The 14,699-nt window shown below is 35.1% G+C and overlaps 1 protein-coding gene across 1 annotated transcript in view; it reads left to right on the top strand.

Annotated features, from left to right (window-relative positions):
• Window positions 1-13,485, top strand: part of LOC131594839 (nuclear pore complex protein NUP205-like) — a 34,457-nt gene extending 20,972 nt beyond the window's left edge. Inside the window, exons 29-45 of the mRNA XM_058867047.1 lie at window positions 1,663-1,809; window positions 1,905-1,960; window positions 2,073-2,145; window positions 3,279-3,469; window positions 3,557-3,683; window positions 3,773-3,850; window positions 4,301-4,465; window positions 7,455-7,619; window positions 7,698-7,835; window positions 8,309-8,452; window positions 9,256-9,384; window positions 9,473-9,568; window positions 9,697-9,834; window positions 9,952-10,052; window positions 12,120-12,239; window positions 12,449-12,572; window positions 13,098-13,485. Coding sequence (XP_058723030.1) covers window positions 1,663-1,809; window positions 1,905-1,960; window positions 2,073-2,145; window positions 3,279-3,469; window positions 3,557-3,683; window positions 3,773-3,850; window positions 4,301-4,465; window positions 7,455-7,619; window positions 7,698-7,835; window positions 8,309-8,452; window positions 9,256-9,384; window positions 9,473-9,568; window positions 9,697-9,834; window positions 9,952-10,052; window positions 12,120-12,239; window positions 12,449-12,572; window positions 13,098-13,178 — 2,073 coding nt within the window. The 3' untranslated portion in view covers window positions 13,179-13,485. The remainder of the gene's footprint in view (window positions 1-1,662; window positions 1,810-1,904; window positions 1,961-2,072; window positions 2,146-3,278; window positions 3,470-3,556; window positions 3,684-3,772; window positions 3,851-4,300; window positions 4,466-7,454; window positions 7,620-7,697; window positions 7,836-8,308; window positions 8,453-9,255; window positions 9,385-9,472; window positions 9,569-9,696; window positions 9,835-9,951; window positions 10,053-12,119; window positions 12,240-12,448; window positions 12,573-13,097) is intronic.
• Window positions 13,486-14,699: the final 1,214 nt, after the last annotated feature.

Raw genomic sequence — 14,699 nt, 5'->3', positions numbered from 1 at the left:
GTTATTGACTTTTTTTTTTTTTCTGCGAAAAATGTCTGGCTCCACCTCCACGTGCTTTGTTCTAAAATGAAGCATAGGGTTGTGAGAGAGGGAAACAACACTGAGGTTTGAGGTTGTCACATAGGATCCTTGGCACTTGGTCTGTGACCCTGAGTTCATGCAGCAAGCACTGAAGCCATAGAATTGCTGCAGTGGCTTGGGCTAAGCTTCCATACTCTGCCTCAGTACTGGACCTAATCACCCGTCTCTGTTTCTTAGCCCTCCAAGAGACCAAATTAGGACCAAGAAAGATGCATGACCCTGATGTGGACCTTCTGTCATCTGGGTCAGAGGCCCAGTCAGCATCACAATAGCCTGTGATGGTGATATGAGTGGTGTTATCAGCTGAGACAAGGTGTAGTCCATGATTGAGGGTCCCTTCTAGATACCTTAGGATTCTCTTGACTGCTTTCCAGTGATCTTCAAGAGGATTGGACAGAAATTGGCACACTTTATTCACTGCAAAAGAGATTTCAGGTCTGGTGATTGTTGCATATTGGAGGGCACAAACAAGGGATCTGAACATAGTAGGATCACTGACATTTGCTGAGCCAATTTTGGACAGCTTAGTGCTAGAGGCCATGGAAACTCCTTTAGCATTTGACATTTGAGCTTTGCTTAGAAGATCCTTGATATATTTGCTTTGAGAGAGAAGAACCATTTGATAGATGAAGAACCTCTATGCCTAAGAAATAGTCAAGTTGACCTCAGTCTTCGAGAAAAAAAGAGAGGTTGAGCTTGGTGATTAACTGTTGGATAAAAATATTTGATGTGCCTGTGATGATTATATCATCCACATACACTAGCATAAGGGTGCATTGTGTAGGAGTGTGCAGCATGAACAATGATGGATCACACTTGCTGACAGTAAAGTGAAGAGAAAGCCGGGCACCTTTTAACCTGTCAAACCACAGTAAAGTGAAGAGAAAGTAGGGCACCTTTAAACCTGTCAAACCAACTTTTCTGTTTGCAAATCTCGTTCAGCAACAGATAGGAGTCGCTCAGGAATCTGAGGTGTAATTACAAACTTCACCATTTTTGTTCCTCGAAGAACTCCCTCAACCTGCTATTTCCATTGACAGTATTCATCAAGCTTAACAGAGATTTTTTGTTTAAATATAGTGTTTGGTAATGGCTTGCGACGAAGAAGACGAAGCCATGGAAGGATCACTCAATTCACGTAGGTGGATTCAGAAAAGACTCTATGCTACCATGTTAGAATATGGTAATCATGAAGAAGATGAGAGAAGAGAGAGAGAGAGTTAGTTAGAAACTGAATTGTGTAATTGTTATTAAATTCAGTTTTCTGTTGCACATATTTATAGTTGGAAGCCCTAATAGAATTCTTACTTAATGGGGAAGGGAGGGAATTGGGCCAAGCCAAATTCCCATGACAAAGGGATCCGGCTCATAATCCTAATACACTCTAACACACTTTTCAACATCTATTTTGATTGGTTAGAATTAAGTCCCACCCAGTTTAAATGGGACCCATATGAATTTAAATCAATAAAAGAGAATGTGTTGCTAGCAGTCCTTTACATTACTAATTTCCTTTTGAGTTAATATATTTATAATTTTTAAGCTTTTTTGCTTCAGAAATTTAATTCTGCATATCTTCAGGTGAGTAATCTTGGTAATGAAGTTGAGCTAAATGATGTAAGAGAGACAATTCAACAGTTGCTGAGATGGGGATGGAAACACAATAAAAATCTTGAGGAGCAAGCTTCACAACTGCATATGTTGTCTGCCTGGTCTCAGATTGTTGAGGTGCAATTCTTTCTTTCAATCTACTGATTTTTTTTTGTTGACAAAATACTTATGTTTTATGACTTGAATTCTCTAAACTGTGTTGATTTTGAAAGGTGTCTGCATCTAGAAGATTAGCAATGCTTGAAGATCGATCTGAAATTCTCTTTCAGTGAGTTACTGTACTGTCTTAGTGAAAATAAAATGAGTTACAACTTGTCTCGTGTCTCTTCTGTTTATTTTTGGGTTTGTTGTAACTGTTACATAATTCTTGGCATGGTCAGGATCCTCGATTCCTCTCTCACTGCATCTGCTTCTCCAGACTGTTCGCTGAGGATGGCGTTCATATTATCTCAGGTAAATATTTAAATATATGATTAAATGATTTATGATGTGGAAATGTTGATGAAGTCTTCAAGTATCCAATTTGTCATTTTAGAACTCAAGGATTTGGGTATTGACTAAATCCCAAAACTATGGGGATATTAGTTATAAACTTTGAACAATTTGGAGAATGTTTGTTTCCTTTATTATTTTTAGGTAATGATCTGATTGTTAGCCAAAGATTAGGTGTTTATTCCTTTTTAATTTTTCAATTTCTGCTATGCAGTTAGCCCTTTTGATCAGAGGTGGTGAAACGGGTCGGGTATGGCAGTCCGACCTGTTTAACCCTCTATTTTAGGCCGGGTGAATTGAAATTTTAAACTTTACCGCTCAAGTTGGCTTGCTGCATTTAACCCGCTGAAATAAACGGGGTGGATTGACCCATTCAAGGTCAATCAGAAAAGCTATTTTTAAAAAAAAATATAAGGGTCTATCTCTTTTGTTTTATATTACATCCCATTAACCCAATAAACAGGTCAGGTTTAGGGATTTGTTTTTAGATGACATTCTTTTCTGTTGCTGCGTTTAACTACAATGAGTTGTACTTTTTTATAATTTAAGTAAATTCATTCTGTTACTGCGTGTGGACCTTATTCTTGCTAATATTGGTGATGATTAAGCATGAATGATGGTTTCACTCAAACATTTGTTCTTGAAAGATCCAACCCCCAGCCAACATTCAAGATAGTAGTGGTCACTGTTTCTTAGCGTTTTTGGGTGTTCTTTAAACCTTAATTTATAGCTATCCTCAAATGCATTATTATTTTATGTTGCCATTTTCATGAGTGAGAATGACAATTTTTTTTTATTGGTGGGACAACCTGCCGAGGGGCTAGATGGGATTTTCGACCCACCTACCTAAGTTGGCTCACCCATCCTGCTTTAGAAGGATTGATGGTGGGGCAAGCCAAAACAAGGTGGGTTTGCCTGTTTTGTCCGAGCCACTTCTGCTGTATATATTGTAATAATTTATTATGAATTGATAGATCAGAATTATTCCTGTAATTCTTTGTTATTTGTAGTTTTTTCTTTTTTGCAAGTTATTCTGTTTTATATTTACTATTTCCAGTTATGATTTAACTATCCATACATGGAGTGTCCCTCAGGTAGCACTGACGTGCATGGCTAAGCTGCGAGATGAAAGGTTTATGTTTCCGGGAAGTCTAAGTTCTGACAGTATAACATGCCTTGATCTCATTGTGGTTAAACAATTATCAAATGGTGCTTGCTTGACCATATTGTTTAAGCTTATCATGGCAATTCTTAGAAACGAATCATCAGAAGCTCTTAGGAGACGGTATGTTACACGCTCTGTAATTGACTCTGATTGCGAGGCTGTGTATTGTTTTGCTGGCAATCTTACTTTTGCATGTCCTTTGTACAGCCAATATGCATTGCTTCTTAGCTATTTCCAGTATTGTTTGAATGTTGTTGATCCTGATGTTCCAACCTCAGTTCTTCAGTTCTTGCTGCTTAGTGAACAAGATAACGAATATATTGATCTCCCAAAGGTATAGTTTCTTAAACATTTGCAAATAACCTACAATATTTTATCTGGTGACATTAACTCTATTTTTGCATTTTTCTCTACAACCCCCAGATTGACAAAGAACAGGCAGAACTGGCTCGTGCAAATTTTTCTACTTTGAGGAAAGAGGCTCAGAGCATATTGGATTTGGTTATTTGCAAACTCTTACTATGGGTTTTACGTGCATTACTTATTAGCATGTAGTATTTTATGTGCTTATGCTTATGCCTAATATGGGATATTAATCGTTGTTTTAGTTTTCAACTATTTATTTTGAGAGGAGCGTGTTTTATTTACATGCATATGATCTTGATTTAATTGACATAAATATAAGTGGGATGTTTTAGTTTGCTGTGTGGTGAAGTGGCTTGGTTTGTTGTGGGTTAATAGTCTAATTCTCACGTTAGGCTAGCCAAAAATTAAAGTCTTCATTAAATACCTTATCCACGAGATGTTATGGTCTTGTTTCCAGGTGCTATACATGTTATTGTTGGGTTTGTTTTTCACTAATTATCAGATTCATTTTAATACATTTATTTATATACTTTATGAATATCGGTATGCCAATTAATTATAGTTTTACATAATTTGAAATGGCAGGTCATAAAGGATGCAACTCATGGCAGTGAACCTGGAAAAACAATATCACTCTACGTTCTTGATGCGTTGATTTGTATAGATCATGAGCGATATTTCTTGAGCCAACTTCAAAGCAGGGGATTTTTAAGGTCTTGCCTTACTGCCATAAGCAATATTTCCAATCAGGTTTTTGTTCTCTCCACCACAAACAATTCCTTCTATTATGAAATTACCTTATCTTTTTTTTTTTGTTTCACATTTGCGGATAGTTTGTAATGGTATACAATATATTTGCCATATCATATAATCATTTATGTTTCTTTCGGTTGATGGTGCTATCACTTGAAATGGATAGTGAAGATGAAGAGGAATGCCCGCATGTATTTCTCTTTATTCTAAAGCTTTAGAAATTGATAACAAAGATATAAGATCTATCAAATTTGTCGTGATTGAGGAGTTACAAGGAAATAGAAACTGAAATAAAAACTATAAATTACATGTTCTGATTACAGTAATTATAGAGATAAGTTAGTTATAATATTGGATATATCAAATAGTCTAACTGTGTTAATTTTGACAATATTTCCCTCCACAACCTAGTGAAAGGATATATCCTACCCGTCAGCTTGTGATCTTTACTACCTTGCTTTCCCAACCACCAGTGTTAATTTTCATTTAGAGGAATACTTTTCATCTTCACTGCCCTTGAATGGTTAAATCTTCTCGTCATCGGCTTCCTCTTCCTTCATCTGCACACTCAAAGCCCGCATAGAAAATTCAATCAATCGTTCAGGGTTGCATAATTTTCAATGTTAACATAAGCTTTTTGCTCCTTTAACTACAATGTGATCGTTCTTATGAGCACTTTTTATATGGCCTATCCACTCATCAAATTTTCCACTCTTTCTCTTCATCAAATGTTTCATCCCCCCATGAGGGCCAACATGAAGGAATTGGGCACAATCTTAGAAGTGTTCTGCATATTGTTCTCACTTCTCATCTTTGTTGTTCGTCTTTCCTGCAAAAGAATAAGACCTCACAATACCCGTGTTTCATTCGTATTGATTCACTCAAGTTTTGCTTGTACACTTATAATTTACCTTTTCCTGCTTGAATGTTACATTGTTATCAAATTGTTGCGCCGTGGCCGCTATGGTAGATATACATGACGGTTTTTGGGCTCGCCAAAATGGTAATATTGGTCGATATTGTGCATTTTTCCGCCATAATCTGCTACAGTGGTGCTGCAAAGCGGCATGTATGGCAGAATTTTGGCTCTCCGCCATGGACTGCCATCCACCATCAACAACACTGATGTTGTAACATCTTGCCTTTTACAATTCCTTAATTCTCACTTAGGTTTTAATAAACTAATCAAAATCCAAAGGCTTTGTCATACCCAAATATGTATGTAACCAATAAAATTTAATAGGGCACTAAAATCAAGATACAATGATTGAAATTCTGACTATTTTAATGCACTATTTGGTCTTTTATCTTTTTATCTTCTTGGTTCTTTTTTTATTGATAGTTCTTTAGATGATTTTTTGTACTTATGATGAACATGAATTAATGGTAAAAAACATGATAAGAATCAGAGCTCTAATACAAAATGATACGAACCCTGTTCAGAATGGATGAGAACCTGACCAAAATACTATTCCCACTTCTTACTTAAAATGAAATAGTTGAGAAACACAACGGTCATCCTGTTATTGCCGCCTATCCTGCTATAGTGTTTCAAGATTGTGCTAGCACGCAGTAAGTCCATCTCCTCCAATTGTTTCAAGATTGTGCTAGCAAGCAGTAAGTCCATCTCCTCCGATTGTTTCAAGATTCCTAGCCCGTAATTCACCTTACAACGCACTGCATATTGTCATGGGTCTTTGATAGTGTTGGGTTTGAAGGGATGGATTTAGTCCGACATTGCTTAGAATGAAATAGTTGAGAAACACTACGGTCACCCTGTTATTGCCGCCTATCCTGCTAGTGTTGCAAGTCGGGTTTTGTAGGGATGAGTTAGGCCCAACCCCACATTCTAAGAGCCGCCAATAGCACTTTCGTAGCGGCGCAATAGCAGTGCCATCCCAGTTTAATGGCTGTTATTTCTCAAATTGGGGAAAAATCGTAAGTACTAACATTTTGAAACATAATTTTTAATTTTTTTAAGGGTATGTTGGTCTTTCCCACCTTTTATATTGGTCAAATATTTAACCCCATGTGTTATGCCTCTTAAGTTCCACCTTTTTTTCCTTTTTCTGCATCGTTCTCCCTTGCCTTCTCCCCTGCGATGTTTTCCACTGTGTCTTTTGCATTCTTTGTCGTTTTCATCAGTTTTTTCACCGTTCTCTTCTGCTTCTTCATCGTTTGCCTCTGCCCTGCTGTTCTCTTTTGAATTTTTGTTTTGCTTCACCTCTTCTCCTTGGTCGGTTTCATTCCTACAGCCTCTATTATGTTTGCCTTGCCTTGTTCCTCTTTTGATAACCATGGCGTCGTCATCCTCTGTCATTGCAAGAGTAACACCAATCTCCAACAATGAAGGTTATTTCAAATCTATTGACAATTTTGATATTGGGTGGTAGTGAAATTCTTATAAAAACCAGAGCAAGAATACAATTGTTTGTGATTTTTGTGAGCACCATTCAACATGAGGAATATCAAGAGCTAAGAAGCATCAATTGGTGATAAGGGAAGAAGTAAAATTTTGCAGGAATATACCAGATGATATTTAACAAATACGTCAAGTTATGAAAAAGCGAGACTCTACTGATGCGTAATTGTCTGTGGCTAATGTCAATGAGGAAGATGATGTTGTGCAGGAATACTTTTATAATTTGATTTTGATGGGAACTCATTTTGATGGGATATGTATGCTGTTGCAATTTCTATTTTTTTAGTATTTATTTATGCTGTTGGAATTTATGTTTTACTATGTACATTGTTTTTTAGTCTTCACAATAGCGGTCATATGGCTATGCCGCTCTATCATTTTAGTTGTTCGGCATTTCGCTCTGCTATTCGAGATTAACAACCTAACACTCTCTTAATGGGTAAAAATCAATGTAGATCCCATACTTTAGAAATGGGTCTCAGTATGTTCATGTTTATGTTTGTTTTCGTTAAAACTTTTATCTCATGTATATGACGCAGATTTAATTTATTTGTTTGATTACAGGATGGTGGTCTTTCACTGGACTCTTTGCAGAGAGCTTGTACCTTTGAGGCTGAACTTGCTGTACTACTAAGAATTAGTCACAAATATGGAAAATCTGGAGCACAGGTTCTATTTACCATGGGCATATTAGAGCATCTTTCATCAGGCAGGTCAACCAATTCACAGGTGACTGATTATATTCCTTTAGACTGCCACGTTTAATTTTCATTTCACCTAACCTCTACTAAAGCTTAAGAATTACAGGGAAGATTAAGGTGGGTTGATACACGAATTAGAAGAGATATGGCTGTGGATGTTGATAGACAACGGATGATGATAACTCCGGTCTTGAGATTAGTCTTTTCATTAACTTCCTTGGTTGATACATCAGATTTTATGGAGGTTGGCTTGTGCTCCTTTTTCAATATTTCAATTATAGTATCTTATATGAAATTTTCTTCCTCTCTGGATAGAATTTTATTGGTTTATGGTTATTTAAACTGTGATGTAATTCTACTGTGGATTAGTATTTAGAGTAGACACCTTATTGGTTTTCTGGTTATTTCGCCTCTGATGTAATTCTATTATACGACACATGTTTTAGTATGATGGTAAACTCTTTTGAGGTTGCTACTCTGGCTATACAGCATTCACATGTCCCCTAGACTTTAAAATTAAAAGTGAAAGAACTTATTTCCGAATAGAATTACTTCTCATTGATAATTACATGTTTCTTGGGTTGTTGTCTACTTTGTTTGGGTTGTTTTTGTTCCAACATCCTGTTTCAATCTTTAATTGACCTCATGCTATTGCGTGAACATTGTTTCATTGATGAATATTGTGTACATGTTTCTGTTTTCTTTTTTAAAATACAGATGAAAAATAAAATTGTTCGGGAGGTGATTGATTTTGTCAAAGGGCATCAATCACTCTTTGATCAAATCCTCCGTTTAGAAATTGCTGAAGCCGATGAGTTAAGAATGGAGCAGATCAATCTTGTTGTTGGTATTCTAAGCAAGGTATTGTATAGTTCAGTCATTTCTCTGTTTTTTAAAATACTTAGATGCTTCTACAAGTATCATATACTCCCTCCGTTTCAAAATGACTGTCGTTTTAGAGAAAAAAACGAATAGAGCCATCCTTCTATACTTGGGGAGACATCCTTTAAGGGGAAAGAATAGAGCCACTTCTATACTTCACCAAGTATCTGATACTTCTCAACCTGGGTTTTGGATATCCTATAATTTCTGAGCCCCTATCATCTTCTTACTTGCTTTGAGAAGCTAGCTTCTCTATGTTCTGTAGGTCTAGGTGCGGACAAGTGATAATCTTTGGAGGTGGACTGCAGTTCATTATTCCCTTATACACACTCTCGAGGAGGGGCAAAGAACCTTTAATTGCGATCTAAGCATGTGAACATAGAATAGTCTCATGTTAGGTCCAAAAGACCTAAGGTTGTGTGGATAATCTTTGGAGGTATTGGGATGGAAAAGGTCTTAATTATGGGATTTCCTTAAAAATATGCCTTGGGAATTTACATTTCTTGAGCTGCATTGGGATGGAAAAGGTCCTAATAATGGGGTTTCCAACAAAAAAATGTTTTGGGAATTTACGTTTCATGAGCTTGAACATTACTTTTCAATTTGTGCATCATGGTGTTGTGTTGCTGCTTACAATGCATAAGGCTTCTGAGACATCCATTGCATATGAAGAGAATGTTGAGTTGGTTCTGCACAACGGCTTTTATGTTTGATGCATGCTCTTTGCTACTAATTAAAGTTGTTTTGTTTTGTTGCTTTACATTTTGATTTTTATGTGATAGGTTTGGCCATATGAAGAGAGTGACGAGTATGGTTTTGTTCAAGGGCTTTTTGGTTTAATGCATGTTCTTTTTTCTCATGACTCAAGCTCAAAGGTTCTAGGTTTTGCTCGATCAAAAGTGTCTCCTGAGGTGAGTTTGCAGTTTTATGAATTCACATTTATGGAAAATAGATGTTCTGGCACTATGCATATCATAATTTTAATCTTCTGGAGTACAGAATCAGAGAAGTTCAGAACTACAGATATTTAAGTTGTGCTTCAGCCTGAGTTCTTACTTATATTTTCTAGTCACGAAGAAATCCTTGAGATTACAGGTATATTTTGCATATAAAGAAGGTAGTTTAATAATGATTTTGACCTGTTTTCCCTCTTCATCTTGTCTAACTATGTCCTTTCTTTCCGATTTTTAAATTAATATTTTTCTTGTCTCATAATGTCTCAGTCTTCCGATGCTTCCTCCAATTACCCTACTTCCGTTGAACTTCAACAGCCTACATTAAGCTTGCTAAATTCTATACTCAGTTCAGCTACAACTGCACTTGAAAGGGCAGCTGAGGAGAAATCCTTATTACTGAACAAGGTAAGAGTTGAAAACTAATTTGTGTCTGCTGTACCTTAGTGGTACTTTGGTTTATATTGTCAGATATTTAATATTCATATTGATTTATAAGTAAACATAACACATTCGTTTTTACAGATTCGAGACATAAATGAACTGTCAAGGCAGGAGGTGGATGAAATCATCAGTATGTGTGTCCGGCAAGAATCTGTTTCATCTTCCGATAACATACAAAGAAGGTTGATCATAAAACTACTTTTCTAGTAATCCAAAATTTAACTTTCTGGTACTGAAATTGGATTGGTGTTTGGCCTATAAAACAGTAAGAATTAATTAGGGTCTTATGAAAATGATTCTAAGAAATATTAGCATTTTAAAATTCAAACGTGCTAAATGAATTGTCTAAGTGATGTTTGCTTACATGAATTTGAACTCTTAAACATTGTCCGTGATCAAGTAAAATTAAAAGGAAACCTTACTTGGTCTGCATTTGAATAGTAGATTATGATGTACTTCTTTTTCACAACATAACTCTTATTAGAGTTATATCTTAGAATATGAATAATCAGCACTATAGAATAATTAAGTCCAGCCTTAATTTAATAGAATAAGAAAAGTCTTCCTTAATTGTAGAGCTTGAATGATTCAACTCTTGAATGTTCAACTCCTCTTGTATAAATAGAGCATAATGCTCCTTTCCAATTCAACAATAATAGAATCTGTTTCTCTCTTTTCTCTTTTAGCTTTTTCTCTCTTCTCTCTCATATCTCACTCTAATAACTCTTAACTTAAGCTTTTTTGTCGGTCCTAGAGTTCTCAAGGTCTTGGACCTTGTGAGAATTTTAATGTTTTTTTAATTAAAATGTTATTATATATAGCTATCTTTTTATAAATAGTTGTTTCTATTTAAATTAAAGTTCTCCACAATGTCCACATGATTATTACAACAACAACCAAATCTTATCCCACTTAATTGAGTCAACCACATGAATCAAATTACGCCATAATGTTCTATCATAGACCATGTTTCTGTCCAACTCGTTAATCTCGAGATTTTTTTAATAGTTTCTCTTATAATTTTTCTAGGTCTTCCTCTACCTCTAGCTGTTTGATTACTCTCCAACTGATATACTCTCCTTACTACAAAATCCACGTCTTTTCTCTCATGGCCTAACCATCTAAGCCTATTTTCCACCATCTTTTTTACTCTAGGTGCCACCCCAACATTCTCTTTAATATTCTCATTTCTAATCTTATCTCTTATAGTTTTACCATACTTTCAAAGCAACATCCTCATCTCTGCTCCACTTAGTTTATTCTCGTGTTTGTTTTTTACCGCCACCATTATATCCTGTACAACATCGTCAGTCTTACAGCTGCCTGAGCAGTACTTTTGTATCACATAAAACACCTGAGACTCTCCTCCTTTTCAACCATACAACTTGTGTTGGTTTTTTACCGCCAACGTTATATCCTGTACAACATCGTTGGTCTTACAACTGTCTGAGCAGTATTTATGTATCACAAAAAACATTTGAGGTCCTCCTTCTTTTCAACCATACAACTTGTGTTGGTTTTTTACCGCCAATATTCTATCCTGTAGAACATCGTCGGCCTTACAGCTGTCTGAGCAGTACTTTTGTATCACATAAAACACCCGAGACTCTCCTCCTTTTTAACCATACAACTTGAATTTGATGGTTTACGTCTCCTAATTTTACGCATGATTGTTCTTCCGAGTTAATTGGTTCATCTGTCTGTTATTTCTGAATTGTTAATTGTTAAATATGAAACAATTTGAGGCGGGAGAATTGATTCTCGATATAGTAGCTTAGTATTGAAGCCCACATGCTTAGACATTTGATTCTACCCTCATTTTTCTAAATAAGTTGATAAGCTAGAAGGTTACATTATGCCCAAAGGGCTCATGACATAAATAACGTAGTCTGATTCAAATGATGGGGTCTATCTACTATATATACTCTTCAGTATCTCCATTCTCAAGAAAAACCTGTAGCAATTACACTCTTTATAATTTTGGGGAAGTTCTCAGTTTCCACTGCATGGAGAATTAATTGCTGAATTTTAGTTTGAATTGGATGTGAAGATTTGGTTGTTAGTTAATCCATCTCAACAATCTTAGCTGATTATAGTTAATGGTCATTTCATTTGTTTAAATGCTTCAATTTTAGAGCAGTTACCATCTGTTGTGTATTAACTATAAACTGTATTAAGGTTATCCCTGAATTACGCTCATCTTCTCTTTTCATAGCATTCACTCTGATTTTTTAAAACATGTTTTACAGGAGATACATTGCAATGGTAGAGATGTGCCGAGTTGTTTCTTGCACGGATCAGCTAATTATTTTATTGCTCCCGCTCTCTGAGCATGTGCTAAATATCATCCTTATCCACCTTCAGGATTGGTAAGGCATTAAGTTATAAAAGATAAGAAGAGCGTTCTAGTAAATGAATCTAAAATCCATATCTAATTTTAAGTTATTTTATGGTTGATCTAACTGAAGAAAAAATAGAACTGAGTTTGATATTGTAATGTAAAGACTTAGACATTGTCATAGAAAGTATCCCTTGTTTACTTTCTCTCTAGGCTAAGTTTTGTTGTATCTTTTGGCAGCTCTGATGCATTTGAATCTACCACGGCCACAAAAACAATTACATATGGTGCGAAGTATGATCCCCAACAGGAGTTATGTGGACAGTTAGTTCCAACCCTTGAACGACTGGAGTTGTTAAATGAGGTATGGGTTTCATAGAAACTATTTAATGATCCATGATAACATTCTAATAGTTTAATATTTGTTCTTGAAGTTTTGGTTGTTAATATGCCCTTGTCTACAAGATTTACATGTGTATAAAGTCGAAGTATAGTTTTAATATTATGTAGATCCTAGAAAAATTTACATAGAAGATTGGATGTTCATTTTCCAAGCTTCTATTAAGATTTATCTTAATCTTAGATTCCATTCTGTGTGATTCAAGGTTGTCAAACTTACATTTTTACGTCAACTCGTTTTATTTAGGTGAAATCGATTCGTAAACTCAACCTGTAAACTCGTACGAGTTTACCTCATTAAAAAAATTTAAATTATTATACATAAAAATGATTTTACGAGTGGAACACTTGATTTTTCTGACTAGCAAAGATGATGTAATACTGCAATTGTGTCATCAGATTCATCAAATAAATGAGTGTGTGATTTATTTATTTTGTATTAAGGGAATGCATTTTCATGATCTTACACTGCGTTTGCTTGTTTTCTCAGGAGAAATTAGGACATAGTCTCAAAGTATTCTGCCGGTTAGCAACTTCTGCCAAAGAGATCGCAATCCAGAAGATGATTTAGTATAATATTCTTACAGATTCAATTAATTGCCTGGATTAACTCCGTATACGTTGTAGTTGTCTCACAGATTTGAGTTCTATGAGTAAGCTATAACTAACACTTGCAGTGCGTATGCGAGTGGGTTTTTGTAGGGTATTAGTGGAAAATGTTATATAAATGTTGTAATATTTTACCTATAATGTAAAATGTCATTAATCATCAAATGTTGCAAATTGTCTTAACCCATCAGATAATGGAAAATCTCAATATTTGTACAGCGTTTTCTCAGCACAAATGCTATAGTGCTGACAACTGTTACTTGCCTTAATTATGTTTTTGATGTATGCAAATATATTTGTATTATATTGTATTTTGATTTTAATAGTACCACTGAGTTTAAGTAGCATAATTTGTCTTTGCCATGTCAAATCAAGGAACCAAATTTGTTTTATTTAGAAATTGAATAGAAAAAATAATTTAACTGAAAGAAACCAAATTACAAAGGCTAAATTTAAATTGGTCTATGTTTTCCTGGGACAAACTATAATTAAGGCTTGTTACTTGAATCTGGTAATTAACGTTATAGTATGTTGCTAGTGTTTTGTTTTTTTTTTTAAACTTTTCCTTTTCCTTACAAAATATGGAGGAAATTCAAATTTTAGTTCGCAAGAGAACAAAATATGGAGGGAAATATCTGAATTGATTTTTTTAAACTATGAAATTCGAAAGGTTAAAATAAGTGATATTATTATGTAGATTTTAACCATTAAAAATTATCAATTCTTCTTTGAGATAATTATTATACTTAAAAGTGTATAGTATAACTAATTCTCTGAGAATGCTTATGTAAATTCTTAAATATAGTTAAGAAGTTAATAATTTAACTAAGAATGCCTTAAATTCGACAATTTTAATATCTGAGTTTAAAATAAAAAACTCAGCATCAGGTTATTTTTTCCCGCAATAATTAGGTATTTTGAAAAAAAAAAGAGTCAATAACCATGTTTTGGAAAAATTACGCAAATAACCACGTTTTAGAAATGATACAAGTGTGCACGCAATCTCAGATGACACATGTAAAAATTAGGAGTAAGCACCAATTTATTTGGTGCATGCATGCAAAATTGTCACGTGGTGCCATCCCACTTGGCGCATGCATGTAAAAACTAGGAGTATGCGGTAAGTTATCTGGTGCATGAGTGTTAACTTTTTTTTAAAATAAAAAATATTTAAGGATGAAAGAAAAAAATTGATAATATTAATTAAAATTCATGATTATATGGTTGAAATAATAAACATTTACAACAAGATCTAATTTTCTCGTCTCCGTCCTCTCCTAGTATTTCGTTGTCTAGGAATTTTCTGTTGTGATTGGGTCGGGGGCCTCGGGAAATCAATGCGATCTGAGTCCATGAAATCCAAGAGGTCAGCATGCATAGAAGAAGACCCGCTTTCGAAAAGGTTACCCATATTCCCAAAGTTTGGTCGGGGTGGTGGTGGAGATCTGGGCTCCATGGGTGGTCGGTAGCATTGGTTGTTTGA

Source organism: Vicia villosa, linkage group LG4 (genome assembly GCF_029867415.1).
Source record: "Vicia villosa cultivar HV-30 ecotype Madison, WI linkage group LG4, Vvil1.0, whole genome shotgun sequence".
In the NCBI taxonomy this organism is placed as follows: domain Eukaryota; kingdom Viridiplantae; phylum Streptophyta; class Magnoliopsida; order Fabales; family Fabaceae; genus Vicia; species Vicia villosa.
This window is presented reverse-complemented; position numbering and strand designations above follow the sequence as displayed.